The sequence below is a fragment of the Opisthocomus hoazin genome, chromosome 20 (genome assembly GCF_030867145.1).
Source record: "Opisthocomus hoazin isolate bOpiHoa1 chromosome 20, bOpiHoa1.hap1, whole genome shotgun sequence".
Classification (NCBI taxonomy): domain Eukaryota; kingdom Metazoa; phylum Chordata; class Aves; order Opisthocomiformes; family Opisthocomidae; genus Opisthocomus; species Opisthocomus hoazin.
In genome coordinates, this window is record NC_134433.1 from 15,856,948 (window position 1) to 15,884,694 (window position 27,747).

The 27,747-nt window shown below is 64.3% G+C and overlaps 1 protein-coding gene across 2 annotated transcripts; it reads left to right on the forward strand.

Annotated features, from left to right (window-relative positions):
- Positions 1-275: 275 nt before the first annotated feature.
- CUEDC1 (CUE domain containing 1) lies at positions 276-25,687 on the forward strand. Of its 2 annotated transcripts, none has more exons than XM_075440209.1 (11): positions 276-363; positions 16,199-16,665; positions 17,334-17,461; positions 18,544-18,670; positions 20,174-20,357; positions 21,670-21,753; positions 22,684-22,773; positions 23,751-23,844; positions 24,053-24,111; positions 24,717-24,787; positions 25,043-25,687. In XM_075440209.1, exons 2-10 carry the CDS (start codon positions 16,375-16,377, stop codon positions 24,782-24,784), a joined length of 1,125 nt encoding a protein of 374 aa, XP_075296324.1. In that variant the 5' UTR covers positions 276-363; positions 16,199-16,374; the 3' UTR covers positions 24,785-24,787; positions 25,043-25,687. The 2 variants fall into 2 exon arrangements, with proteins under 2 accessions (XP_075296324.1, XP_075296325.1); XM_075440210.1 differs by lacking the exon at positions 276-363 and adding an exon at positions 2,410-2,500.
- The last annotated feature ends 2,060 nt before the right edge of the window (positions 25,688-27,747 follow it).

Genomic DNA, 27,747 nt, shown 5'->3' on the forward strand with positions numbered 1-27,747 from the left:
CCGGAGCTCCCCGACCCCAAGGCCGGGGGTCTGGGGGCAGCCGGGGGATGCCGAGCCCCCCAGGCCCGGGGCCGGTGGCCTCTCGACGCCTGCGGCCGGGCCGCAACGGGCCCCCACGGGACGGGGCCGGGACACGTCCAGACCCGGGGTGGGGTCACCACGCCCCGGGGGGGACCAAGCGCCCCCCGCCCCCGCTGCGCTCCGGCCCGGCCGCCGCCAGGCCCCGGCCCCGGCCCCGGCCCCGGCCCCGCCGCGCCGCCCCCAGCTGCCGGGCACGGCCCCCGCCCCCGCGCCCGCCTCCCGCCCCGGCTCCTTCCCGCGGTTCCCGGCGGGCGCGGTGCCCCCGCCGCCCCCGCAGCGCCGGTAAGGGGAGCGCGGCCGGGCCGGGGGCTGTGCGCGGCGGGGCGGGCCGGGCCGGGCCGGGCCGGGCGGGAGGCGCCTCACGGCCTACGCGGGCCGCGGGCCGGGGCCGAGCGGGGCGCGGGGCGCGGGACGCGGGGCGGGGGGGCGCAGAGCCCGTGCCGCCGGCTCGGCCTCCGCCAGGCCCGGGCGGAGCGGCCCGGGGGCGGCTGCGGCAGGGCCGGGGCCCGGTGCGGGGCCGGGAGCGCGGGCGGTGGGGGCCGCAGCCCGGGGCCTGGCCCCGCCGCCTTTCCCGGCTCCTCCGCGGGGCTCCGGGCCCGGCCGGCCCGCGGGGAGCTGGGGGGGCCCCCGGAGCATCGCCGCTCCCCGGCGCGGCCCCGCTGCCGGGTTTGGGGTTTGGTGGCTTTGCGCTGTCGCCTTCCCCGGCCCCCGGCTCGGAGTCCCAGCATGGCGGGGGCTGGCAGGGCCCTCGGCATCCCCCACCCAACCCCCTGCCCAAGCAGGGTCACCCAGAGCAGGCTGCACAGGACCTTGTCCAGGTGGGGCTGGAATATCTCCAGAGAAGGAGACTCCACAGCCTCCCTGGGCAGCCTGGGCCAGGGCTCCGTCACCCTCAGAGGGAAGAAGTTCTTCCTCGGGTTCAGCTGGAGCTTCCTCCGCTTCAGTTTGTGCCCATTGCCCCTTGTCCTGTCGCTGGGCACCACTGGGAAGAGTCTGGCCCCGTCCTCCTGACCCCCACCCTGCAGATATTTAGAGGCATTTCTAAGGTCCCCTCGCAGCCTTCTCTTCTCCAGGCTGAACAAGCCCAGCTCCCTCAGCCTCTCTCCGTAGGAGCGGGACTCGCTCGACGCCCTGGTGGGTTACGGCTTGGTGTTGGGGCCCGGTGTGGTGAGGCGCTGGCGGCCGGCTCCTGGGCGCGGGTGGGCCCTGGACCCCCGGGCAGGGCTCATGTGTTCCCGCGGGGATGGGGGGCACCTGGGGCCGCCTGTCCTGCAGGGTGCTCCTCGCCCCGGCCAGCGCTGCCATCGCTGCGGCCGGTCACCGACGGGCTGGGGGCTGCCTCGCCAGTGGCAGGCACCGCTCAAAGGCACACGCTGTCTCGTCAGGCGGCTTGGGAAGGCTCCTTTTTATTATTTCTTTAAAAAGCGGCGGAGTCACAGCTCCTCCTCACACCTCCTCCTGCTGCCGCCGCCGAAAACAGACGTGGGGGACGGAGCGGCGAGGATATCCGTGCGGGAGAGCCGCCGTCCTGGGCTGACCCCGGAGGCTTTGCTGGTGGGGCTGCGGGGAGGCTGCGGCTCTCCTCGCCTCCTCCTCCTCCTCACTGGTCTCTAATGACACAGGCTGAGGCAGCGTCTGCTCCGCTGCGGAGCTTTTTGTGGTTTTCATGAAGGTTGGAAGCACGCGGCCGGAGCCCGGCGCTGGGCAGCGAGACCCCGGGGGGCTCTGCCCGTCGGGGAGGGGAGATGGCCCGGTGCCGGCGGCGGGGCGGGAGGAAAGCGTTCGGTGGTCCTCGCGGCAGGGCAGACCCAGCCTGCTGTTGTCTCACCGTGCCTTTCTCGTCGCTCCCTGTTGTTGTGCACCCCACCTCTGTGCCCTTCCCCCCGCGCCGTCCAACCACCTCCGCCGCGGTGAGGGTGTGCGCGATGCCGGCCGAGCCTCACGCGCCGATCCCCGGGTGCCCGCAGCCCCTTCCCGCTGCAGGAGCCTCCCGTTTCCAAACGCTTTTCCTTCAAAGACAGGTCGAAGGCGCCTGTCCTCTTCCCAGCCGCAAAGCTCCCAGGAAAGTTTTGACTTCTCCAAAGTTTTATTAAAAAAGACCCTTCAAATTAAAAAAAAAATCTCCAACAAAGCAGCGTCTACCCCGCACACCCAGCACCAATCCGTTTTCCCCGCCGGATCCGCGGCGTGGCCGAGCGGGCTTTGCCGTCGCGGCCGTGCCGTGGTCCCCTCTGCCGCGGGGTGATGCGAGCGCGGGCAGCGAGCAGGGTGTCCCAGCGCGATAGCGAGCGTGCGGTGCTTATCTGCCCGCACAGCCACCCTCCGCGGGGCGAGGAGCCCGGGGGGCCGTGGGCGTTCGGAGGGCAGCGGCCGGAGAGGAGCCGGAGGGTCGTTCCCACCCGGTGTCTGCGCCGTGAGGGTAAAATCTGGGGGCAGGACCCGCGGGGAGGGAGCTGCTGCCGTAACCCTCTGGGTGCGCTCGCCGGTCGGAGCTGGGAAGAGTTTGGGTGGTGTGAGATGATGGTGACGATGAGAATTGTGTACTATAAAAGAAAAAATATCCTTGAAATAGTAACGTGGGGCCCCTCGCAGGTGTGCGAGGCGGTGATGGGGCCCTCTCTCGCGGCTCGGTCGGGGCGGCAGCGTCGCTGTCACCGTGGCCGGCGTGCGGAGGGACGCTGGCGGAGCCTGGTCGCTGCTCGGTGGCGCTGGGCGGGCATCGGCGGTTTGGGGACCGGGTTATCCAACGCCTCGGTCGCGTTTGTGGCTGCTCTGCCGCTTCCCGGGGGTCAGCGCAGAGCCGGGTGGGCACGGCGAGCCGGGGCAGGGAGCCTCGTCGGCAAGACCGTCCCGAAATGGCACGGGGAAGTTGGACGGGGAAAGCAGCCGACCCCGGCTGGGTGGAAAGCCGGCTGAAAATAGCAGGAAAGGGGAACGGGGGAGCGTCTGGGGCCGGCTCTTGCACGGCTTCCGCTGGGCGTGTGGTGGCTGCCGCCTCCGGGCGATGGTGGCTGAGCCTTGGTCCCTCCGTCCAGCAGCCCCGCTGGCGGCGTGTCCCCAAACCGTCGGTGTCCCGCGTGTCAGCCACCTTCTTCCCGTGCCCGGGGGTCTCCCCGCGGCCGGCCTGGTGCCAGGGGAGCATGGTGTCGGTGCCCCCGTCCGCGGTGCCCCCATCCCGCCCCGCCGGCCGCCTTTGATGGCAGTGAGTGGCAGCTCCATCGTGGCCCCTTGGTTCTCGGGGTCCGCACAGAACCTGCCATGGAAACCAAAACCAGCCGCGGCCCCAGGAAACCCGCAGGCACAATTAGGAAATGCAAATGTAAATGCAAATTTCCACGCTGCTTTCCAGGGCCTGGAAAGTTGTCCCCGGGCCACCGATGTCCCCGGGCCGCTGGAGTCCCCAGCTGCGAGGATGGCGAAGGCAGCGGGGCCGCAGCGGGCGGGCGGCGAGGGTCGGGGTGAGCCGCTTTCGGGGCGTGCTCGGCGGCGGCGGGACGGACGGGGCACCTCGGCCCGTGCTGGGCGGTGACTCAGGGGTGACAATATGGCATTGATATTTTTTTCCTTCCTTTCGGTTGCCCAGCGACAACCAAACAAACAAGCGTCTTAAAACCCCAACCAGCGGCCTGGCAGGAACCGTCCCCTCCTGCCCCGGCTGCGCGTGGCCGGGCTCCGGCGCGTCCCCGTCGCCGGTGGCTCTGCCCGTGTCTGCTGGGGGTTGTTGGGGGGGGATGTCCGTCTGTCTCGCATCCTCTGCGGCTGCGGCGTGCGAGCCCGGCGGAGGGCGGGCAGGCTGCTGGCTCACCGCTGAGGACCCTCCTCGCCAACACGCACCAAGGTTAGGTGGGGAAGGAGATAAAATCTGCCCAGAAATAACTCCAGGAAGCACAGATGCTTCAGGTCTTCATTTCTAGGTGGCATCCATGAGCAACGGATACTCTGGCCCTTCCTTGGGTCCCGGAGGAGCGTGTGTGGGTGGAGCGGGGATAATGGGGCCGAAGAGGATGGAGGTGAAGGGAGGATGCTGATCTGAGCAGTTTTCCGTCCTGGGAGGAAGCCATAACGCTTTCTTTTCCCATCTGCGGGAGGAGCCGTAGGTGGGAGCCGGGGAGGTGAGGTTGGCACGTGGAGGGCATCGCGCGCGGCGGTGACGCGTGTTGGGAGGGGCAGATGCTCCGTGCGCCGGCCTGAGCCCGGGCTAGGGCCGTGCTGCTTCGAGCCGAGCGCTTGTCGATGGCTGTTGTTTCTCCAGGCTGCAGCCCCTAGGTCCTTCCCCGTCGGCGGCTGGAGCGGTGCGGGGTGTGCATCCCTGTTCGTGGTGCTTTCCCCCAGCCCCAGTCTGCTTTCATTGCTGGGAAATTCAGCGTGACCTGGACAGGCTGGAGAGTTGGGCAGAGAGGAACCTGATGAGGTTCAACAAGGGCAGGGTCCTGCACCTGGGGAGGAACAACCCCAGGCACCAGTACAGGCTGGGGCTGAGCTGTTGGAGAGCAGCTCTGTGGAGAGGGACTGGGAGTGCTGGGGGACGACAGGGTGACCATGAGCCAGCAGCATGCCCTGGGTGCCAAGAAGGCCAATGGGATCCTGGGGTGCATGAGGAGGAGTGTGGGCAGCAGGGCGAGGGAGGTTCTCCTGCCCCTCTGCTCTGCCCTGGTGAGGCCCCATCTGCAGTGCTGTGTCCAGTGCTGGGCTCCCCAGTTCAAGAAAGATGAGGAGCTACTGGAGAGAGTCCAGTGCAGGGCTACAAGGATGGTGAGGGGACTGGAGCATCTCTCCTACGAGGAGAGGCTGAGGGAGCTGGGCTTGTTCAGCCTGGAGAAGAGAAGGCTGAGAGGGGACCTAAGAAATGCTTATAAATATCTGCAGGGTGGGTGTCAGGAGGATGGGGCCAAGCTCTTTTCAGTGGTGCCCAGTGACAGGACAAGGGGCAACGGGCACAAACTGAAGCAGAGGAAGCTCCAGCTGAACCCGAGGAAGAACTTCTTCCCTCTGAGGGTGACGGAGCCCTGGCCCAGGCTGCCCAGGGAGGCTGTGGAGTCTCCTTCTCTGGAGATATTCCAGCCCCGCCTGGACGCGGTGCTGTGCCCCCTGCTCTGGGTGACCCTGCTTGGGCAGGGGGTGGGACTGGGTGACCCACAGAGGGCCCTGCCAACCCCTGCCATGCTGGGATTCTGGTGATTCTGGGAAATGAGCTCGGACTCCTGCAGTGGTATTGCTTCCTTCTGCCTGACAGCTTGTCGATCCCTGCCCTCGCTCGCTTCCCCGGGGAAGGTGCACGCAGCCGGGCACGCGAGCGCGCTGGCGACGGGGCCTCGCCGCTGTCCTTGGCGAGGAAAGCAGAGCTTGAGCAGGGGGAAAACCGGCAGATCGTCCCCGGAAAGTGGAGCGTGGCACGCTGCTAGGTGGGTCACGGGGACGTCCGGGCTCAAAGCTGATGTTCGTATCTGCCTCCGTCACGGAGTCGGTTGTGCCGGTGGGCTTGTGCTTTGCCACCACGCTTGCAGGCAGCGGTGGAACGCACACGAGTGCAGCCTTTGCCGCAGCCAGGGAGCTCGGGGAGGCACCGTGGGCTGCACCGGCACCCTCCCCGTCGGGCCCAGCCCTGCCTTCGCCTCCAGGTGCCATCTGCGAGGGGCTGGGGGACCGGGGGCACCGGGAGCCTGGGCACGGCTCGTGGGCAGGACCCAGGGTGCTGCCCCTCGCAGCTCCGCAGAGCCGCGCTGAGCGTGGGCAGCGGGGCAGCGGTGGCCCCGGCCGATGGAGCCGCGTTGCGTGGGAGCGTGTGCCGGGGCCACGAGGCAGCCGTGGGGACGGGGAGGGTGCCCAGGCTCCCGGAGCCGGAACCGTGGCTTATAAAATCCTCGTGGCTTTGACCCTCCCTGGCTGGCGATCGCCACGGTCAGGCCACCAGGACGGGATGGCGATGGGCTCGTATGTGAATTAATTACACAAACTTAAAAATAATGCAGTGGAAGCGAGAAGGGATTTTGAAGAAGCACGTGGCCGGGCACAGCGAGCGGGCGAAGGGGGCAGAGCCGCTGCTCGGGGGCTCTGGGGTTCCCTCGCTGCCGAGAAGCGGGGCTGTGCCAGCACGGGAGCAGACCCTGCTGCTGAGCTTGGAAGGGGGCTGAGAGCTTCTCAGCTGGCGTCCGATCCCCGTTAGCATCCCGTAGGATTTCCGTATAAACGCGTGATGCGCTGCGATGGAGCGGAAGGAACGGAGCAGACTTGGTGCTCCGGCTCTCGAGGGCTTCTCCCCGCCGCCAGCCCCGCTGTGCCGGGGACGGAGGAGCCTGCTCTCCGGGCTGGCTGCACGCGCTGCCGCGGGAGAGGCCTGACCTACTGGCGTGAATTAAATACCCGTCCCTGGCGAGGTGTAGCGTTTCAAGCAGGTTCTCCTCTGCTGAGCAATGTCACCCGGCGCGAGGGAGGACAAAGGACCGATGCAATTAGTGCGACGCCGCGTCCCAGGACAACGAGGACACGGCAGCGCCCGAACCGCCGGCTCGGTGCTTTCGCCCGGGTGCCTTGCGTCAGCCGCAGAGCTTCGTGACTCGTTCGAAAAAACCAGCGCTCCTCCGTTGGCGACTTAACGAGTCCCTTTCTGGTCCTGGCTCGCAGCGATCCCGGCTGCAAGCGCGGCGCTGGGGTGCGTCGCGGGTGCCGAGGGACGGGCAGCCATGCTGCGTGGCTGGCTCGGGCGGCGGGCTCCGGCTCCGTGCCGTGCGTCGCTGCCATGCCGCGTGGCAAGGGGCTGGGGAGGAGGGAGAAGCGAGGGGTCCTGCTTGGGAGGGCAGGCCGGGGTCCTGCTTCACCTTTGCGCCTGAGACCCGCAGGATGGCCCCGGGGGTCCCTCAGTGTCCCCGGGGAGGCTCTGCCCGGGTGCCTGCGGCCGCTCGCCTTCCCGAGGGCAGGGCAGGAGCCCGGCAGAGTCCCTGCGCTGGCACGCCTGCTCGTCGGCACGGTCCAGTTATTAGGAAAAAGCAAAACCACGGGAAGGTGACAGCCCCCGGCGCCTGTCGCCCTCCTCTCTCACACCAGCCTACTCCTCTCTGCTCATCACAATCTCCCTGTCGTCCCCGGTGCCACCATCCTCCCCTCCAAGGGGACACCGGGGCTGCGGACGGGGCGATGGAGGTGCAGGACCCCCCGCCGTCCCCGGTGGGTTTCACCGCGAAGCCTGGGGGTTTTCCCCTCCACGGCGGCGGTTCCGTGCCCGAGGGAAGGGGTTGCCAGCAGCCCGCGCGTGATCGCCTTGGAATGGTTTTTCCAGACCCTAACGGCCAGGGGCCCGTCCTGGTAAATAATTCACCGTGCCGTCAGTGAGAGTTTTACTCGACTAATTTTGTTTCCATAGAAACTCGTGCGGTCGCGCTGCTCCGCGGAGCCGCGGGCAAATCGATGCGGGTTGTTTTTCGCCTTCGCACGCGAGGCGATGGCCCCTTCCGCCCGGGTGACAGGAGAGCGGCGGCCGGAGGTGCCGGCGGCTGGGCAGCGCCCGGCTGCTGCCTCCTGCCTTGGCCCTGCTCCGCGCTGCCCATCCGTCCCTGCCTGTCCCTGCCGCGCTGCGTGGCTTCGCAGGGTGCCCGGGGCTGGAGCCCGTGGCGATGTTCCGCACCGCCGGGCTGGGCAGGGCGAGCCCAGTCTAATCCCAGTCCATTCCAGTCCATTCCCAGTGTGTTCCTGCTGTGCAAAGAGCCAGAGGGGAAGGGGCTGCCTCTGCTCAGGCTTTTTCTCTTTTTTTCCCTTCCCGTCCTTTAATTTCTTTGACCCTTGACCTAAAATGGCAAATTAGCATTTGTGAATGGGCTGCGCTAATTAGCAGGGCAGCGGGGCCGGCCTTGCCCGCAGCCTGGGTTCACTTTTGCCCGCTCCCCGTTAGGTGCTCGCTGAGCAAATCGAACCCGAGGGCTGCCGGGACGTGGCTCCTCCGCACACCCTGGCCTGGCTCCGGCCCCGGGCAGGGCCACGCACCTTTGTCTCTGCAGGAATTTTTATTTTCTTTCACTCCCCGCTTCTCCGCGGTGCTTTTGTGCCGAGCCAGCGGCACAAAGGGAGAAGAAAGGATCAGCGGTTAAGGATGGGTTCGTGTGACATGTGGCGCGGGGGCTCTGCGTGACGGCCGCGGCCAGCGCCGGGGGGACGCGGGCGGGCACGGGGGTGCCTGGGCTTCCCTGCCGCCAGGCTCGGGGTGGACGGGCGAGCTGCGGCAGGGAGCTGGGCGATGGGCGCGGGGCTTTGCCGCGGGACGCAGGCAGCGCTGGCACCCGGACCTTGCTGCCGTCACGTGCGCCTTCGCACCGGCAGCGCTTGCTCCTCGCAGCCCTTTCAAACCAGCTCTAAGCTGATTTTTCAGATGCGTGTTTTGATGTCGGCGGTGAAAGCCGGAGGAGGAGAGGTCGCTGATCCTCAGTCACCTCGCGGAATAATCTTATATCGGCCTCTCTGCTTTATGCAACCTCTTGCATCTAATTTATCACACGTCGATACGAGAGAGCTGAACAGGGATGCAGCTGGACCATACAAAGGGATGCAGGGTTACTTTAATCGCTCACACTTGCTTGACCTAGTTTTTTTAATCCCTTCCTGGAAACCTTATTTCATGTTTGAATTCCCTCAACTATTTTAGGAATGTTGTCCTACCAAGATCAAATTACCTTCCATGAAACCGGTGCAAGGCAGCCTCGCAAGGCAGGCGAATTTTTGATGAAGATCTAGTGCTGCCTCATTAATAGAGGCTTCGTTTGGGGCGGGGGCTGCGATTCTGGCATGGCAAATGTGTGAAAGCCGGGGATTAGCACAGCTCAGTGCCAAAGGGCAGGGGTTGTGGCTCTGCCCTCGCTTGGCAGAGAGGGCTGGGGGCATCCCGGCATGGCTGGCAGTGCCGGGACCCCCAGGGCTGGGCAGCCCCCCTGCAGATCCCGCAGCATCCCAGCCCTGTTGGGGGCAAGCTGGGGGCTTCGGGTGCTGCTTCCGGAGGGCGAGGGGTCCCCGGCAGAGCCCTGCCCGGCTTTCCTGTCCCGGCTGAGTGCGGCCCCCCAGGTTTTCGCTGGGTGTTGTTGGTTCGTGAGCCGGCTGGGTGCTGCGGAGGGCCGACATCTGGTCGGCTCACAAAGGGCCCTCATAAATCTGTCTGGGAGGATGGCACGGCCGGCTGCGGCTGGGCGAGCAACGGGTGCCCCGAGGCAGCAGCAGACGCCGCTTCTTCTCTGAAACGTGGTTATCGTGCAATTCAGAGCGCAGGTCTGGCTGCGGGCTCCGCGGTGGAACCACCAGGTGAGCGCGCTTGAGCAGTAACGCTGACGATGGCGTCGGGACCGGGATCCTCCGCGGCTCTCCCTGCTCCGCTCCGGGCTGCTCCAGCAGTAACGCTGACGATGGCGTCGGGACCGGGATCCTCCGCGGCTCTCCCTGCTCTGCTCCGGGCTGCTCCAGCAGTAACGCTGACGATGGCGTCGGGACCGGGATCCTCCGCGGCTCTCCCTGCTCTGCTCCGGGCTGCTCCAGCAGTAACGCTGACGATGCCCGGTGTCAGGACCGGGATCCTCTGCGGCTCTCCCTGCTCCGCTCCGGGCTGCTCCAGCAGTAACGCTGACGATGCCCGGTGTCAGGACCGGCATGCTCCATGGCTCTCCCTGCTCCGCTCCGGGCTGCTCCAGCAGTAACGCTGACGATGCCCGGTGTCAGGACCGGGATCCTCCACGGCTCTCCCTGCTCCCCTCCGGGCTGCTCCAGCAGTAACGCTGACGATGGCGTCGGGACCGGGATCCTCCGCGGCTCTCCCTGCTCCGCTCCGGGCTGCTCCTCTGGCTGTGAGCGCTGCTCTCGGAGGCGAGAGGGGAATTTCCTTTCGCAGAGCGGTACGTGCTGTACAGGGTCTCAGACAGGGCTTACTGCAGCTCGCCTCCCTGACTGCTTTTTCCTTTGGGAAGGGCTTAGTCCCAGCCATTCTAACACGTGGCAGAACAAGTATTAAAGCGGATCCTCGAGTGCGTGTTTGTTTGGGTGGGAAGGGATTTGCTGGCCAGCAGTTTTCCCAGGCAGGCGGGCGGGAGGTGTGCATGCACGTGTGCATCCCCTGAGGTGAGCTGGAAGGTGACGGAGGGGGTTTTGGAGAGACTGATACGGCCCCATCCTGCCCATCCTCGGCGCGTGCTCTGCCTGTCGGTTTGCTGGCAGACACTACTGTCATTTTTGTTCCCGATCGTTGAGTTTTCATCCTAATTGCCATCCTGTTGCAGTTACACCTGCAGCCGCTGAGCAGTCACCTTCCCAGGCTTCTTGTTCCGTTGCGGGGGCCTGGCTGCGGGCAGAGCGTCACAATTTCTGGCTTAATGTCCCTCCTTGTGAGACTTCCTCCAAGAGTCTCCTTGCAGAAGCTAGGGAAGATCTGTAGCTAATCCCGTGCGTGGAAATGCCTGCTGCCCTTGGTCCCAGGCCTGGGCTCGCAGCCGCCCAGCGATGGGTGCCCTCGGGGGAGCGGGTGAGTCCTGGGCTGGGGGAACACTCAAGAAGAGTGTGGCCAGCAGGACGAGGGAGGTTCTCCTTCCCCTCTACACTGCCCTGGTGAGGCCTCATCTGGAGTCCTGTGTCCAGTTCTGGGCTCCCCAGTTCAAGAAGGATGAGGAGCTACTGGAGAGAGTCCAGCGGAGGGCTACGAGGATGGTGAGGGGACTGGAGCATCTCCACTACGAGGAGAGGCTGAGGGAGCTGGGCTTGTTCAGCCTGGAGAAGAGAAGGCTGCGAGGGGACCTTATAAATGCCTCTAAATATCTGCAGGGTGGGTGTCAGGAGGATGGGGCCAAGCTCTTTTCAGTGGTGCCCAGTGACAGGACAAGGGGCAACGGGCACAAACTGAAGCACAGGAAGCTCCAGCTGAACATGAGGAAGAACTTCTTCCCTCTGAGGGTGATGGAGCACTGGAACAGGCTGCCCAGGGAGGTTGTGGAGTCTCCTTCTCTGGAGATATTCAAGACCCGCCTGGACAAGATCCTGTGCAGCCTGCTGTAGGTGACCCTGCTTGGGCAGGGGGGTTGGACTAGATGACCCACAGAGGTCCCTTCCAACCCCTACTATTCTGTGATTCTGTGAACCAGCCCTGCGCGGTGTCACCCCGTCCCGGCTGCAGACAGGGGTTGTGGCTCCGGTGTGATGAGGGATGAGCGACGAACGCAGCGTGGCAATAGCGGGGTTTGAGCAATCCCATCTGCCGCCTGAGCTGCAGCAGGCGCCGGGGAAGGGAATATCCGCGTCTGCACTTGGTGCCAAGGCTCTTCCCTGAGCGGCGCGGGCTGCGAGCGATCAGTCCCGCTGCTTTTACAGCTGTTCGCTCCTCCGCTTGGGCTGCGCTCCTTGCAGAGCTGAGCAACTGTTGTTTCCAGCACGACGTTACCAGCTCGACCAGCCCCTGGGGTTATCCAGCTGCTCGTCTGCGGGCAGCCTCCTCCGCGCCTTGCGCCGTGCTTGCTCCCGGCCGGAGCCGCCCCGAGCCGCCTCTCGGGCTGTCCCTGGGTGTGAGAAGTCCGTTTCTGCCAGGTATCGAGGGCCCTGCTGCCAGGGCAGGGTGAGGAGCAGTTTTGTGAAGGCAGGGTGCTGGCTGGCACAGGGCGGCAGGGGCTGCGCGGAGGTCGTGCTCCCCGAGGCTGCGCACGCTGCGCCTGCTCCCCGATGAGCGTAATGAAGAGTTTCTCCGCGGCTGTCGAGGTCTTGTTCTTGGCTCTGGCTCAGGCGAGGGCGGATCTGAATTGTGCAAGTCTTCAGCAGCCCGGGCGGGAGAAAAGGCAGGGTGCTGGCGGGGATGAGCCTGCTCCCCGAAGGTCAGCTTTTGTTTGGTCTTATTTTATATTTTGAAGTGCTGAGCTAGCGGCAGGAGCTGGACCCAGAGGTGTGCCGGTGCCCGAGCGCAGCGTGCAGTGAGAACGCAACCGTGGACACGTGCGGGAGAGCATCCCGTGCCACCCCGGCTGGGCATGACGGCAAGTCCTGCTGGGCATTCTCCGTGCTGGGCCCCGTCCCGCAGCACAGGGCTGCTCGGGTGAGAGCTGGCGGGGAAGGGGCGGCGTGGAGCCCTGCCTGGGGGTTTAGGGGTACAGCAGAAGGGCTGGAGCGAGCCAGGACCAGGCACTGCCCACACCCTGCAGCGTTTTACCCCGTGCCGCCTCGCTGCACCCCGCGATGCACAGGATGGGGACATCGAATCGCAGAACGGTCCGGGTTGGAAGGGACCTTCAAAGGCTACCTAGTCCAACCCCCTGCCATAAGCAGGGACATCTTCAGCTGGATCAGGTCACTCAGAGCCCCGTCCAACCTGGCGTGGAACATTTCCGGGGTTGGGGCATCGACCACCTCTCTGGGAACCTGGGCCAGCGTCTCACCACCCTCCTTGTAAAAAATTTCTTCCAGTCTAAATCTCCCCTCTTTTATTCCAAAACCATTACCCTTTGTCCTGTCACAACAGGCCCTGCTAAAAGCCTGTCCCTGTCTCTCTTACCAGCCCGTTTCAGGTGCTGGAAGGCCGCAGTGAGGTCTCCCCGCAGCCGCCTCTGCTCCAGCTTGCAGAGCCTTTAAGCTGCTCTTGTGATGGGTGTAGTGGGAGGGCAAAGGATTAAGCCTGTGCCCGGGTCTGGATGAATGAATAACAGCATTCAGGGCCTTTTCTGTGTGATAGCAGGGCAAGAACTATTTTAAGACAGGAAGAAAGTTGATCAGGGAACAGCTAAACGAGTCATCACAGTCTAATTTTGCAAACAGGGAGCACGAGGCGAAGAGAAGCCCAGCCTGGGCTGGCAGTCGGACACCGGCTTTCTTCTTCCCTTTTTGGGAAATCTGAAGGATTTTGCTGTTCCTGGCATCTTCCCAGCCCCTCACTGACATCACAAAAATAAGGGCCAGGAACGTGCCGAGCCGCTTGCCGGCCCCGGCACCTGGGGGTCCCGCTGCCCTCCCCACCGCCCACCTGGAGATGCTGATGCGGACAAGCAGGAACTGGGGAGGACCCGGCGAATACGGCCACCGGTTTGTGTTTTCAATGAACTCAATGTCGGGACTTGCTCCTCTCTGGATTTTAACTCATGCTGGTGTAGTGGTTTGCATTGCTCTGGATTAGTGGGAGGACTTTTAAAAATGGGTTTAAAAGCCCGTATTTGGAGCGTTCCGCTGCTATCAGCTCTGCCCGCAGCGGGCTGCCCTGCGCCGCGCAGAGCAGTCCCGCTCTGTGCCGGGGGCTGCACCTCGGGTTTGGACGTGCCCGCAGCAGCCTCCCGCAAGTCCCACAGCCGCCGGGCGTATCCCAGGGCTGGGAAGGGCCCAGCAGCACGATCCCCGGGGCTGCTTGAAGCCAGCTGTGCAGCCGAGCCTTCGTGGTGCGTAAATATCGTGTCCCCATCCCTGACTTCGCTCATCTTCTGACCAGAAGCCTCCAGCTGCTCGGCGCGTTGCGCTCAGTCACGCTCTCCAGCATGGGCTGCAGTTGCAGGGAGTTGTCCCAGGCTTTGATGTTGCGTTGACTGAAGCCTTCCCCAGGACAGAGGCGTTGGCGTCGGGAGGAGCCGGGACTTTGCCGGGGCGCTGCCGGCGCCTGGCACGGCCGTGGCCGTGGTGGTGACAGGGGAGACCTTAAATACACGCTCAGAGGTTCAGTGCTGGGAGACAAGGACCCCAACCGCAGGTGCTTGTCGTCACTTTACGGATCTTTGGATTTTTAAATAGATCTGGGGTTTCCAAGCACATTTCCTGGTTTTGGGGGCTGATTTTGCTGTGTGAGGTGTACGAGCTAGCGTGGCATTGCTGAGCTAATTGTTCTTTGCAGAAGTTTTCATCTTCGTGTTTGGATCGTGTGTGTGTTTACAGTGTATCCGGTGAAAGCTGTTTTCCCCTTGATGTCCAGGCTCTTTCCCCATCCTCTTGGAGCAGCCAGATCTTTTAAGGAGCGTGCGTACCCCGTGAATGTGTTATAACTCCATTTAATACGTGACTAAACCAGCCATGCAATAGTGCAATTAAAGTGTAATACCAGAACAATGCTGGCTTTTTGCTATGAATGGTGGCAGAGGAGGACCCGAGAAGCAGTATTTTATTAACTGACTCCAGCAGATCTGTTTGTCCTCAGCGAAGAGAGCCGGGCCGCGCTGTCAGAATTGTTCCTGCTCCGCTCACACGACGCCGCTCCGTGCCTGGCTCCTGCATCAGCTGGGGCTACACCACGCTGCTGCAAACAACACCGGCCACGGCGTGTTCAGCTCACCGCCGTCTCTCATTTTGGGCAGAAACAGGGCTTTCACCTATGCCCACCGAGCACTGACTTGGGTCGGGTTCTTTCCCAAGCCTGTTGTAACATGGACATCGCAGCCACGCCGCGAGTGACGCTGCAGAGACGTGGAAGGAGCGAGCAGGAGCAGATCCTGGGGACAGGGCGGCTGCGCGGGGATGGAGGTGGTTCTCAGCTGAGTGGTCTGTTAAATGCATTTGGTTAGCAAGGGGGGACTGAGCTGCGGGTTCCTGTTTGGAAACGGCCCCTCGAGCCCGGCTGGGAACCTGCTGCTTCTCCGTGGGTCCTGTCCCGCGGGGCGAGCGAATGCCACGGGAAGGTGGGATCCCTGCGGGGCCGTCCGTGTGTGCCCGGCGTCTCCAGCTGCCTTCCTGCCTGGAGAGGTCTGCTTGCAGCGTGGGCACCCCGTGTCCCTCGGGAGCATCGGGCGGAGGGTCCCGTGTTCAGCCTGGGGGCTGCTGCCCTGAGCCGGGGCGCGGGGTCTGGCCGGGCACTGGTGTTTGCACGGGGCTGCCGTTCGGGGCTGCCGTTCGGGGCTGCCCTTTGGGGCTCGGCGGCACGCTCAGTGCGGCTGAATGCAAATGGATCCAGGATCAGAATAAAACAGGGAGGGAGAGCGGAGCGTGCCCACAGAGCGGGAATGATCCGAGGCATCAGAGATCGCTCTGGGTGCTGAGCCAGAGCAGGGCTGTCCTGGGGACAAGAACTGGGGTGAACAGCATGGCCAAAATAAACCTTCTCCCAGAGTTCCTGCTGAGTTTCCCAGGTTTTGCAAGTGGGTTTCGCTCTTGCAGCCTCTGGAAGCCCCGTGGAGCAGCTCGGGGCTGCGCGCTGGCGTGGCGGCCGAGGTTGGGCGAACGCCGGGGACGTTGCTGTCACAAACGGCCTCGCCACGGGCAGGGGAGAGCCGGGGTGACCTTCAGAGGTGGCTGCTCCGCTTAATGGCTTTGAATCTGATTATACCCTGTTTCACTCAGAAATGTGCTTGGCACGTTCTTCTGAATTAAATACCATTTTAGGGACAGTTATCTTGAACTCTCTGCCTGCTGCTTAGGAAAAAGCCTTTGAAAATGATATTATGGATCAAAAGTGTTCCTGGGGTAATTCTGTTTCAACAGTGGAGTTAATCCAGAACTGAATTTGGCCCTGCATTTCCAAATGAGAAGCAGTAGCTGTATAATCTGTTTATGGTTTTAAAGTGAGTGTTAATCTTGGATTTGGTGGCTTTTCCCAAGGGTCGATTTGCTGTGCTGCAAGTATTTTAGCCCCTTGCTCTGAGCTGACTCCATGTTTTACTTTAAAGAGAGATTTTACTGTGTTTATAAATACACGTCAAACCTGGAACTGTTAAATCTGGAGAGCCCTCGGTGGTGCAAGTAAAGCCGTTTTTCTTACCTTGAGTTTTGTTTGTAGAGCACCTGGCATGGTGTGCCCGTGCTCCAGCGTGCCCGTGCTCCGGCGTGTCCATGCTCCAGCATGTCCGTGCTCCGGTGTGTCCAAGCTCCGGCGTGTCCGTGCTCCGGCGTGTCCGTGCTCCGGCGTGTCCGAGCTCCGGCGTGTCCGTGCTCCGGCGTGTCCGTGCACCGGCGTGTCCGAGCTCCGGCGTGCCCGTGCACCGGCGTGTCCGTGCACCGGCGTGTCCCTGCTCCGGCGTGTCCCTGCTCTGGCATGTCCGTGCTCCGGCGTGTCCGTGCTCCAGCGTGCCGGCCCCGCTGCAGGGATGGGACGGTCCCACGGGGATGCGGCTGGATGGGTCGAATTGAATCGCATTCCCTCTGCTGAGACGGGGATCTCGTGGTAACCCTGGGTGCTCTGTCCCGTGGGTGACTTCCTCCCCTCTCCCCTCCGCAGGTGGGAGGATGCTGCAGCGCGCCGGGGGCTGATGCGTGGTGCCACCGGCCACGGGGAGCAGGACCCCCGCCGCTCGCCCATGCTCCCCACCGGCTGCTGGGGCCGAGCCCCGTGACGAGCGGCGGCGGGCGCCCGCCTCCCCGCAGCCGCTGTGTCCCCCTGCCAGCCGCCCCGCCATGACGAGCCTCTTCCGTCGGAGCAGCAGCAACGGCAGCTCGCGCGGCGGCTCCTCCGCCCAGGAGCTCAACAACAGCCGCCCCACCAGGCAGGTCCGCCGGCTGGAGTTCAACCAGGCCATGGAAGACTTCAAGACCATGTTCCCCAACATGGACTACGACATCATCGAGTGCGTCTTGAGGGCCAACAACGGCGCCGTGGATGCCACCATCGACCAGCTCCTGCAGATGAACCTGGACAGCAGCGGCTGCGATGACAGCTCGGACTCGGAGGACAGCATCCCCCCCGAGGTAACTCCTGGTGGTGGTCCCTGGCACACAGCCGTGGGTGGGGGTCCCTTGCCTCAACTCCTGACCACCATGATTAGTTCATAGCAAGCGAGCAGCTCAGTCTCGTCCCGCCCCGTTCATGGGGCTGCTCGCTGCTGCGGGCGGGCAGAGATCAGAGTGCCTGATGTGGCTGAGCTGGAGCATGCAGCCTGGCTGGTTTGTCTTGAACAGCGCTTGGGGCTAGAGCCAAAGTGCTCTCCTCCCTCCCTGCCAGCCCAAAACCCATCAGAGACCCTTTTGCTGTGGTCAGGGGGCCCCCCAGCGCTGTGTACACCCAGGAACAGGCTCACCTGCCCACCCAAAATCATAGAATCACAGAGGTATGGGTTGGAAGGCACCTTACAGATCATCTGGTTCCAACCCCCCTGCCGTGGGCAGGGACACCTTCCACCAGCCCAGGGTGCTCAAAGCCCCATCCAGCCTGGCCTTGAACACCTGAAAATGTGGTGCCTTGAGAGCAGCACCTCCAAACCCTGACGAAAGACCCCTGGTGCAGGGCGCCTGGTGCCGGGAGGTTGCCCCTGTCCTCTCTGCCACCGTGTTCACCCCGTCCCGTCCCGGCTCTGCCGTGGCGGGCAGGCAGGGAGAGCTTCCCCGGCTCGCCCTCACCCCCACCTCTCGCCCTGCAGATCTTGGAGCGGACCCTGGAGCCGGACAGCTCGGATGAGGAGCCCCCCCCTGTCTACTCCCCTCCCGCCTACGAGAGCCAGGCGTTGGGCAGCGGCTACCCCCGCGCGCCGCCCACCCCGCCGCCCAGGTGAGCCCCCAGACCCGCGCTGCGGCTGCACCGTGACGTGGCTGCACCGTGACGTGGCTGCACCGTGACGTGGCTGCACTGTGACGTGGCTGCACTGTGACGTGGCTGCACCATGACGTGGCTGCACCGTGACGTGGCTGCACCGTGACATGGCTGCACCATGACGTGGCTGCACCGTGACGTGGCTGCACCGTGACATGGCTGCACCATGACGTGGCTGCACCGTGACGCGGCTGCACCGTGACGCGGCTGCACCGTGACGTGGCTGCACCGTGCCATGGCTGCACCATACCATGACTGCACGGTGCCATCTGCTCGTGGTGGCCAGCAAAGCACCCTGTGCTGGCACCCGGGGGGTCTCAGCGTGCATTATCTCCCCCTGGCAAAGGGCATCTGGCGTCTGTTCGTTAGGGCTGGGTGAGATGGAGCCGAGGGAGATGAGTGAAGCTCACAGCTGGCTAAAAAATCCCTGCGAGGCCCCAAAAAGTGAACAGCTGAAGGGTCCGGAAAGCCGCTCCGGCAGCGCGTGGAATGGCAAAAATCAGCTACTGGGGGCGGGGAGCGCTCGCCTCCGCTCGAAAACACCAGGTGCTGGGCAGCCCTCTCGGCACCGGAGACCTCGGGTGGGTTTGCCGTGCTGCTGCCGGGTTGCCGAGTCTCGGGGGTCTCTGGCCTCACAGGACACGGGGGGCTCTCCCCTGGCTGTGCCTGCTGGGGGTGACGTCTGGTGAGAGACCTTCAGCAGCTTCATGAGCAAAATCCTGCAGTGCTAGGGCTCCTGCAGGGCTGTTTTCTGGGGGTCTGAGCAAAACGGGGAGGAGAAGGGGAACCCAGCCTGCGCAGTTGCGGGCCAAGGCTTGACCAGCAGCTCCCGAAGGTTTCAAACTGGCTGGGAAAGCCTTTTGCTCTCAGAGCTGACGCTAACGCCGTGGGGCTGGGGGGCATGCTGTGGTTTCTCAGTTCCCAGGACCAGCGGTGGAGCTGGGCAGGGGGCTGCCGTGCCGGGCCCTGTGCCCCACTGCTGCCGCAGACGTCGGTGGGTTTCTCCCGTGCCAAAGGTGCTGTCTGTGCTTGCCCTGCAGGACGGACGTGCCGGGGCCCGGCAGCACCCCGGCGCCCGGGCGCTACAGGAACTGGAACCCACCGCTCCTGGGCAACCTCCCCGAGGACTTCCTCCGCATCCTGCCCCAGCAGAGCGCTGGCACACAGGTGAGGCTCACACAGCCCCTGCCCCGGCTCCACGGCGCGGCACGGAGCACCAAACTCGGTCCTCAGCCACCCTGAGCTTGCAGTGTGGGTGCTCTGGAAGCTCATGGGTGCCAGGCACGGACTGAACGGAAAGTCTTGGAGCACTTCTCGCTGTTCAGGGCAAAACTGAAGTGAGTGAGGTGTGAAAGGGGAAACCCAGCGAGGCTTTGACACTTTTTCATGCCATTAGCCCAGCAGTTAGTGCCAGAAATACTGCTTGCACCTAATATTTTAAATGATTTAGAAATCGAATCTGCTACCCTGGTGAGAAGCAGCGGGATTTGGGAAGAGCAGCACTGCCAGCGTGCTCGGGGGCTGGTGCAGTGTAACTCAGGTGGAAAACCTAGTGCAAACCAGAGGATTTAACCCTGGGAAATCCGAGCCCCCTCGTGCTGGGTGGTGGTTTTGGAGACACAAGGCTTGGGGTTGTGGGTGCCTTTCTGCCCGCATGGGGCAGGCAGCCGGCAGCGTCCCGTGGGGAAGGAGCAGCCACAGCGCAGACCGTGCTGGGCACCCGGCTCACCTCCGGGCACGCCGCATCCCCAGGGTGTCCCTCGGTCCCTCTGCTAACGCAGGAGCCAACCTGCAAACCGGGCCAGAGCCCTGCCGGCACGGCGAGGGGCTGGGGGGGCTGCAGGCACCCTGCCTTCCCCAGGCCTCGGCTCTGCCCTCCCTTGCTGGCTCCGAAGGCAGCCTGCCACGTTTTCCTAAATGATGGCCCTGGAAGTGGAGCTTTGCGGGCTATATTACCTTTCTGGGAATAGGAACGTGCCAATTCCTTCGGGCTCAGGGGGAGGAGAGGAGCAGCTGCCCTTTTCTTTCCCCAGTAATTGTGCGCTTTTGCTTTTTACGGCTCTCTCAGAGCAGCCACAAATCAGATAAATATTGTAGGTGAGGAGGAGTTTGCGGCTGTTCAGCGCGGCTCTGCTGCTCCCCAGGTGCGACCGCACCGGGTGCCGGGCGGGTGCGTGGGGTGCCTCGCGCAGGGACGTTTGTCAGCAGGAAATTGCAGCCTCTGCTTTTTAGAGAAGGGGGAAATAAGAGCTGCGACGCTGGCTGAGACCCTTCTCCCTCGCCTCCGCGCCAGGTTCCGTCTTGGCTCACCCTCGCGGTTTGAAGTTAAAAATCTCGGCGGCTCCGTGCTCTGCGAAGGAGCTTTTCCGGAGGCACCGCTTCCTCCCCGTCCGCTGACCCCAGACCGAGGGGTCCCTGTTCCCGCGGGATGCCCGTCCCCTCGGTCCCCCTTCCCGTCCCCCTTTGTCCCCTGTGCAGCAGCACCGGCCGGGGGGGACGGTGCCCCGGGTGTCGGAGGGAGGGACCCCGCCGGGGAGCTGCAGTCGGGGCTGGGGGTGCAGCGGAGGAGCGAAAGGCCCAGCTCAGCGTCAGGTGTTGCTGCGGGGAGGCTCCCGCACGCACCAGCACCCAGACCACCAGCTGACCTCTGCCGCTTTGCCCCCCACCCAGGGCTCCCACGGCTGCCGGCAGCCCGTGCTGCGGGGGCTCGCCCCGCGGGGCCAGGGCTCCCTGGAGCAGGAGCGGCGGTGGAAGCAGTACCTGGAGGACGAGCGGATCGCGCTCTTCTTGCAGAACGAGGAGTTCATGAAGGAGCTCCAGAGGAATCGGGATTTCCTCCTTGCCCTGGAGAGAGGTGAGAAGCGCCTTCAGAAACCTCTGCTCTGCTTTTCGGATGCGTGCCTTCCCCCCGCGATGCTGCCCGTGGCATCACAGAATCACAGAATGGTCGGGGTTGGAAGGGACCTCTGGGGGTCATCTAGTCCAGCCCTCCTGCCGAAGCAGGGTCACCTACAGCAGGCTGCAGAGGACCTTGTGCCAAAAGCACAAAAGCAGAGCCAGTGCGGGATGCAGCCAGCTGGCACCGGGCCGTGGGCTGCTCCCCGGGCTCCTGCCACGAGGGTCTCCTCTCCCTGCCCGCCTCTGTGGTGTCTGTGGCACAGCCCAGCAAAATCGCTAGCAAGGAGCCACGGAAATGCCCTCTGAGCCCAGCCCGGCCGGTGTGCCCTCCCCGGCTGTGTGCCCTCCCCAGATGTGTGCCCTCCCCGGCTGTGTGCCCTCCCCAGGTGCCCTCCCCGGGCGCAGGCAGGGCCTGCACTGGAGAGCAGTTCTGCCGTGATTGCTCCTTCGCTGTCACCACACTCCTCCTCAGCGAGCTGGCAGCCGGCTGCTCGCCAGTGCTGCGGGGAGGGCTTGAGGATGTCGGTGGTTTTGCTGCCATTGAGCAAAGAGCTGCCCTTCCTCTCCCTCGCTCTGCCCCGGCTCCGAGCCCCACGGCCGAGGGCCCGTCTCCCTCGGAGGTCTCGCCGGTGGTTCGCGGGGTCCTGGCAGCACCCTCGCTGCAGGGCTCGCCCTGGAAAACCACCGCGGTGCTTGCGGCGCGCTCGCGGTTCCTCTGCGGTGGTGAGGGGAGCGCTCCCGCCTGCTGCTGCGGGCTCCCACCGACGCGCTTGCGGTCACCGTGCCAAAGCGAAGGGCTTTCAGCGCCGGGGCGGTGACGGCGCTGGGCGGAAGGCTGCCTTCCTCCTGTGCTCAGCCTCGCCGAGCGGGCCGAGCCCACCCAGGCGCAGAGGACAGCGTGGCAGGGGAGATGCTGCTTGTCCCTGGAGCACGGCAGAGGCCAGCAGCGTGTCCTCGGGGAGGAGCACGTCTCTGGAGAGCTTTTATAGCTGTGTGGTCGATCGTTTCTGCCTGGAGCTCAGCACGTCTCGTCCCGAGGTGCTTCTGTGTTACCTCGGGGCTGCAGCCCGGCTGCGCAGGGGCTCCCTTGCTGAGCTGGGTCCGGCCGTTCTGCGGCGGCTGAGCTGCTGTGGGACACTGGGAAGCCCGAGCTCCCTCCCTTGCCGTCACCCTGTGCCCCCGCAGCCGTGCGGCCCTCGAGGGGAGAGGGGAGTGGAGCTGCGTGCGCGGGGTCTGATCGAGTGCGGCATCGGGCTTTTGTTTTTCAGATCGACTGAAATACGAGTCAAAAAAATCCAAGTCAGCCAGTGTTGCTGTCAGCAACGACTTTGGTTTCTCCTCCGTAATATCAGGTAACTTGAAGATGTACGTGAGCATCACCTCTCAGCAGCGGGATGCCCGGCAGCTCCGGCGTTCCCAGCCCACTGCCTCCGAAGCTGCCCCCAAGCACACCGGAGAGGGGCTGGTGTGTGATGGGGATGGGTGCCGGTGCCCTCCCTGCCCTCCCCGCGTGGAGCTGCTCCTGTCCTGCCTCCGTCCGTCCCTGCGGGTGGGAGCTGGGATCCCATTCCCAGCAGAGACAAAGCCCTCCCTTGTCTCGGCCGGAGCAGAGGACTGTGCCGGGGAGGCATGTTCCTGCGTAATCCTGATTAACCTCGGGGAGGGGAGCAGCTGCCCGGGTCAGAATTAGCACTGGTGTCTGTCGATGTCCCCGTGCTGGGGCAGGCCAGATGCCGTGGCTGGGCAGCATGGCAGAGCTCTGGCTGGGTGCACGGCGCTTCGAGGGCACCCAGACCTGGGGAAGGGGCATGGGCCCAGGCGGGCACGAGGACGTGGCTGCTGGGGTCTCTGGTCGGCCTGACTGAGTTGCTGGGATGCCTGAACTTCTGCTCCTGACCTGGTGGCCCTGCCATCCCTGCCATCAGCATGGGCACGATCTGATACCCAGCGTGCAATTAGTGCCTGGGGTGATTTGGGGCTGCTGTCCCTGGGGCAGCGTAGAGGTGCTGGTGGTGGGGCTCGCCCCTCGTCAGCTCGCAGGCAGCCCGAGCTGAGCAGCCCCGCGGGGCTGAGGCTGTGCTGCGGGCCGAGGTCTCTGCACCCACGGTCTTGGGGGTTTTATCTGCAGAGACTCCTCATCCAGAGCCAGCCCTGGCGTGCCAGTGCCCTTGTCCTGCCGGCCTGTGGCTTCGCTAGCGCTGGAATTGGGTCATGGAAACGATTTGTCTCCAGCTTCCCCTCGCCGTGCACGCGCTCCTGGTGACCAGATGTTTGCCTTCCAGGTGACGTAGCCCCCTCTGTAACCAGCGAGGCCGGCGGTGCCGTGTCTGACGATGCCTTATTCAGAGACAAATTGAAACACATGGGAAAATGTGAGTCGGTTTGCGGGCTCCGCGTCGCCGGCGAGCGCTGGAGGGGAGGCGGGAGCCGGGCGGGCAGGGGAAGAGCCGGCAGCGCTGCCTGGTGCTGCCTGCTCACGCGGCGTGTCCACTCCGCACGCGCGCTCTGCGGCCGGCACACGCGTGCCCAGCAGCGCGTGAGCACGGGGTTTCTTGTCCCCTCTCTTGGCAGCTGGGCACACGCGTCCCCGTCACCCTGGGAGTCACCCAGGGGGGTGGCACGTCGGCGTGCGGGGCGCAGGCTGCGGTGGGAAGCTGCGTGCGGCCCCGGCAGCGGTGCTTTGGGGTTGGGTTTCTGTCTGCAGCTGGCAGTGCCGCGCCGGTGCGTCCCTGCCCTGCGGTGCTGTCCTGGCCCTCGCCAGCGGCAGGGAGCTCCCGTGCCACGCGCTGCGGCTGGGCACCGGCACGACGGAGCGGAGACGGACACCTGGGTCGTGATGCCCCAGCTCTGCGCTGTCCGTCTGTCCCTGGTGTACGCGGGGGTTGTGGCATGAGTCGAGGGCGCAGGGGGTGATGGGGAATGGAGGAATTTCTGGGCAGGGTTTGCATGAATCCTGGATAAGCAAGCCGAGGGTTTGCTGTAACTCTGCCTCTTCCAATCCTTTCCTCTTAGCAAGTCACAGCCTGCTTGTCCCATCACAAAACAGACCGAGGTCTTTGGGCAGCTTGCGTGGGGTTGCAGCCAGCTGAGATGCTGGGGAGATGGGGGTCGGGAAGGTCATGAAAATCCAAGCAAAAGGGTAAAACCATCAGCACCTCCCACCAGGGCCCTCTGAGCCTGGCAGCCTTGCAGGGCCCCGGTGTTCCCAGGCAAACCCAGGGTATCGCCGTGGGCACTGGGGCACGGGTGGCTCTCGCACCGCTGGCCCTGGCCGTCTCCCCCCCAGCGCCCGTGGCAGCTTTGGGGTTTGGTTTTGAGGTGAGACCCTGACTCGGCTGCTTCCTTCCAGCCACGCGCAAGAAGCTGTTTGAACTCGCCAGAGCCTTCTCCGAGAAGACAAAGATGAGGAAATCGAAAAGAAAACACTTGTTGAAGCACCAGGTGTATCCTAACCGGGGCTGGGGGGCTGCATGGGGGGCACGGGGCTGTCGGAGCGGCCACACTCGGGGGCTCCCGGGGGCTCCCCAAGGCCGTGGTCTGCCGGAGCGTCCCGGCTGCCTCTCTGGGCTGGGCCGTGGGCTGGGAAGGGCGATCGTGGTGCTGCAGCCATGTCCCAGCCCCACAACTGGTTTTCCTTAGCGGAGGGCGTAGGCTGGGGACGGCGGCTTCCACGGCAAATCTTCTCGATGACGTCGAAGGACATTCATGTGGTAAGAAACGGCCGTGCCGGGCCATGCCGTGCCGTGTGTGCTGTGCCCGGCGTGGCTAGCTGGGGTCCCGCAGTGCCTGGCCCTGTCCCACCCCGCACCATCGCTCTGCGGGCGATGGCTCCCATTGGGTCCGTCCCAGGGCACGGCCACCCGTTCTGCGGGCTCTCCCCTGGTCCCACGCGGCTCTCCTGCGAGCGTGCGCTTTCTGGGGTGACCAGGGATGGGATCTTCTCTTTTGGGGAGTCTCGGGGGCTAGCAGCCAGGCTGTGCAGCGCTGCGGGATGCATAGCCCATGGCTGGGGCACGGTCCTGGCAAATCTGCCATCAGCCAGATTTGCACGGCAGCAGCAGGTCTTGGCAGGGGGTTGTGTGCCAGCCCAGACCACCCCGGGGTGGCTCCGGTGTGGCCCGGGGTTCTCCGGTGTGTTGGGGCAGAGAGTCCCTGTGTCCCTGGGAATTGTCTGTCTGGGTGAGGAAATCCCTGCCCTGGGGCAGAGGCCTGGCTGCTTCCCCGCGGGGACACCTCGCTGGGATGGGACCACGGCGCGGCCGCCAGCGTCCCGGCGTGGAGGCGGCTGCAGCCCCCGCCTGCCTCTGCCTTTCAGATGAAGACTCCCAAGCACGGAGGCAGCAGCTCCGGGAGGAGGAGGAGACGCTGAAGGAAGGGCAGTAAATGGTGAGAGGCAGCTGGGGATGAATGGGTCCCTGTGAGCGTGCGAATGGCTCCATCTGTCCGTCCGTCCTGGCTGGAGGAGCGAGCTGGGTGCTCTGGGTCAGGTCCAGAGCGTGTCCGGGTAGGGACAAGCCCCGTCGGTGGCCAGGGGTCCTGCAGCTGGGAACAGCCCTGGGTGCCACCACGGGCCGGTGCTGGTGACGGTCACGGTGCGGCTGAGCACACGCCATTTTCCTTCCCTCCCCTTCTGCTCTGCAGGTCCCAGCGCTGGGGTTTGTTGCTGGCACAGGACGTGCACAGGGCTTCGTCAGAAGATGGCTGAAATAGGAAAAAACCCACCCAACAAATAACCCAGTTTTTTGGCTGTTCCCCCTCTGCTGTTGTACTCCTCTGAAGTACAAGTAACGAAGTGAGGCACAAGGTTTTCTTACCAGCGGTTTGAAAACAACTTCTGTCTAGCAAATCAGCCAAAAAGGAGAAAAAAAAAAAATAGGAAAAAAAAAAAAGCTGGCAGCTGCGGTGAGCTGCGGCGGAGGAGCCGGGGAGCTGAGCCTTGGGAGGAGCAGCGTCCCCCCTGCTCTCGGTCCGAGCGGCGTCGCAGGAGGAATGAAAATCAGTTGTACTAACGAGGATGCGTTCACGTGGGGGATCTGCTTGGCTGGAGCACTCCTGAACATATCTCTGTAGTGATCTGACGTAACTTTACTCTGCGTGCACAGGAAAAAGGAAAAACAGGTGAGGAAGAGAACCTAACAGCCGTTGTCTACTGTGGCTGGGAGCAATGAGCAGAGAGTCAGATCAGGTAATAGTCAAATAATATAAATTGTTTATAAAACGAAAGGCCTTCTTTTCCTAGGCGTTTCACTTTGAATTAAACCTTTGCCTTCGGCATTGCTAAAACTGCCTTGAAGTCGGGACGCTTCGTGGGCCGTGGCGCGGCGGGACGGCGGGGCAGCACCCAGGGCTGGGTTTCTCCCCGGTTTGAGCCCGGCTGCCGGAGCAGGACAGGTCCCGCCGGGTGCGGGGTGCTGCCGGGGGTCCTGGCTGCCGGGCCGGGCGCGCGGCGGCTCCGGGGATGACCCCACCGGAGGGTGAGATGCAAAGCCCGAGCTGGGGGGTTTGCAGCTGAGGCTGGCGGAGACGTTTTCGGCACGGAGAGTTCGTGCAAGGGCTCGCGAGTGCTGCTGGGCTTGGTGTGGGGCCGGGGTGGGCCGGTGGCAGGAGCAGAGCACCCTGCCTTGCGCCCGCCGCGGGGGCTCGTTTCGCCGGGGAGCGCGGTGGAGGGCTGGGGGGCTGGCAGGCAGCGCCTGAATCGTTGCAGCTTTCAGAGATGCTGTCAGGCTAAAAATAATTACATAAACAAATTCCTTCCCTGTGTAAGTAATGAGTGACGAGCGTAAAGGCAGAAATCGCTCCCGCCAGCACATTTTCTTCTCCTTTATCGGCGTAATCTGTTTACTGCTAAATGCAGGAGGTGGCTAGAGACGTGCCTGCTTCACTTTCTGGCTCCTGCGAACCAGCACAAATGTTGCAAGACTGGAGCTGCGAAGGCGGCAGACGCGGAAACCCCAGCCATCAAACACGCACGCAACTGTTTTCCCTGCCTCTCCGCGGGGTTTGGTAACAAAAGCCCACGTTGCAGGCGCTGGCTCCCGGCAGGCTCCGTTTCAAACCCGCCTGGAGCCCACGTGCCTTTGAAGCGGACGCCAAGGTTTCTGTCCCCGCGAGCGGCGCGGCCAGCGCACCTGCCGAGTGCCGCTGCCGTCACCGCGGCGGGGACCCACGTGCTTCGCCCCTGGCCAGGACCAGGGCTGCTTTGAGGGGCCGGGGGCTGCAGGCTCTGGGTAACGTCCCGTTAGCACAGGCGAAGCGCTCCCAGCAGCACCGGGGCTTGGCCAGAGCGCGGGGTGCTGAGGGCAGGATGCACCGGGCTGGAAGCACGCCGGGACCCCGCTGAGCTTTGCGTTCCTCAAATGGAAGCAGCGGAGCACCCACCCCACCGAGCTGATCCCAGCTTTGGTTCCTTTTGAAGGAAGCGTCCCTTGATCCGTGGCAGCTGGGGCAATGGGTGAGAGCCGTCCCGAGCCGTGATGGCCTTGCCTCGGCACGTGCCGGCTCCGAGCCCACACTGCTCCCCGCTGCGTGCCCGGCTGTCGGGTGCAGGGAGGTGCTGGCAGGGCACGGCACGCTTTGCACCGGGCTGCTCGGCGCTGCACAGCGTGAGACGGGCATCTGGAGCCGCGTGTGTCCCTGCCTGGCTTTGCACTGGGCTGCTCGGCGCTGCACAGCGTGAGATGGGCATCTGGAGCTGTGTGTGTCCCTGCCTGGTGCCTGGTGCGAGCGTGGCTGCAGGTGCGAGGGGCCGAGTGTGAAGCTGGGGCTGGGAACAGAAGGTGCTTTAGTCCCTGGGTGGGACTTTCATCCTGAGACTGGTGGAGAGGGAGGAGAGGCTCCTTTCCTACCCTCCACCGGCTCTGGGGTCCGTAGGAGGCTGCCGTTACTCCCTCCCAAGTCCAGAGCAGCTCTCTGCATATTTGGAAGAAAATCAAGCCTGGAACGGGATCAGCCTGTCAGCGTTCCAGCGCCGCTTACTTACCAAGGGCTTAACTTTCAGCGAAGTTTCCATGAAGGCGGGAAGCACTGACAGGCAGGAGCTCAGGCTCTGCGGGAAGGAAATCCTGCTGCTCCCAGCCGAGGAGGTTGTTCCTGGAGGGCTGCTCCGGCACGGGGAGGAGAGGCAGCGAAGCCGGGAACTGGGTGCTGGGAGCTCACCTTCCCGCTGCCGAGCCCGCGGAGGGTTTGCTGTGCTCCTCGTCCTTGCCGGAGGCCGGGCTGCGTTGTGCCGCGGCCGCGGGGGATCGCGTTGAGCTCTCTTTGGTGGTCCGGCGCCGGGCAAAGCCACGTTTCGCGTCACGTCCCAGGTCAGTCCTGTTGGAACCGCCGGCTTTAACAGCAGCAAGTGG

Coding starts and splice junctions, on each gene's coding strand:
- CUEDC1 (XM_075440209.1), top strand. CDS start 16,375: ATGACGAGCCTCTTCCGTCGGAGCAGCAGCAACGGCAGCTCGCGCGGC. Junction 23,845..24,052: donor CACTTGTTGAAGCACCAGGT/GTATCCTAACCG, acceptor CGGAGGGCGTAG/GCTGGGGACGGCGGCTTCCA. Junction 24,112..24,716: donor CGTCGAAGGACATTCATGTG/GTAAGAAACGGC, acceptor TCTGCCTTTCAG/ATGAAGACTCCCAAGCACGG.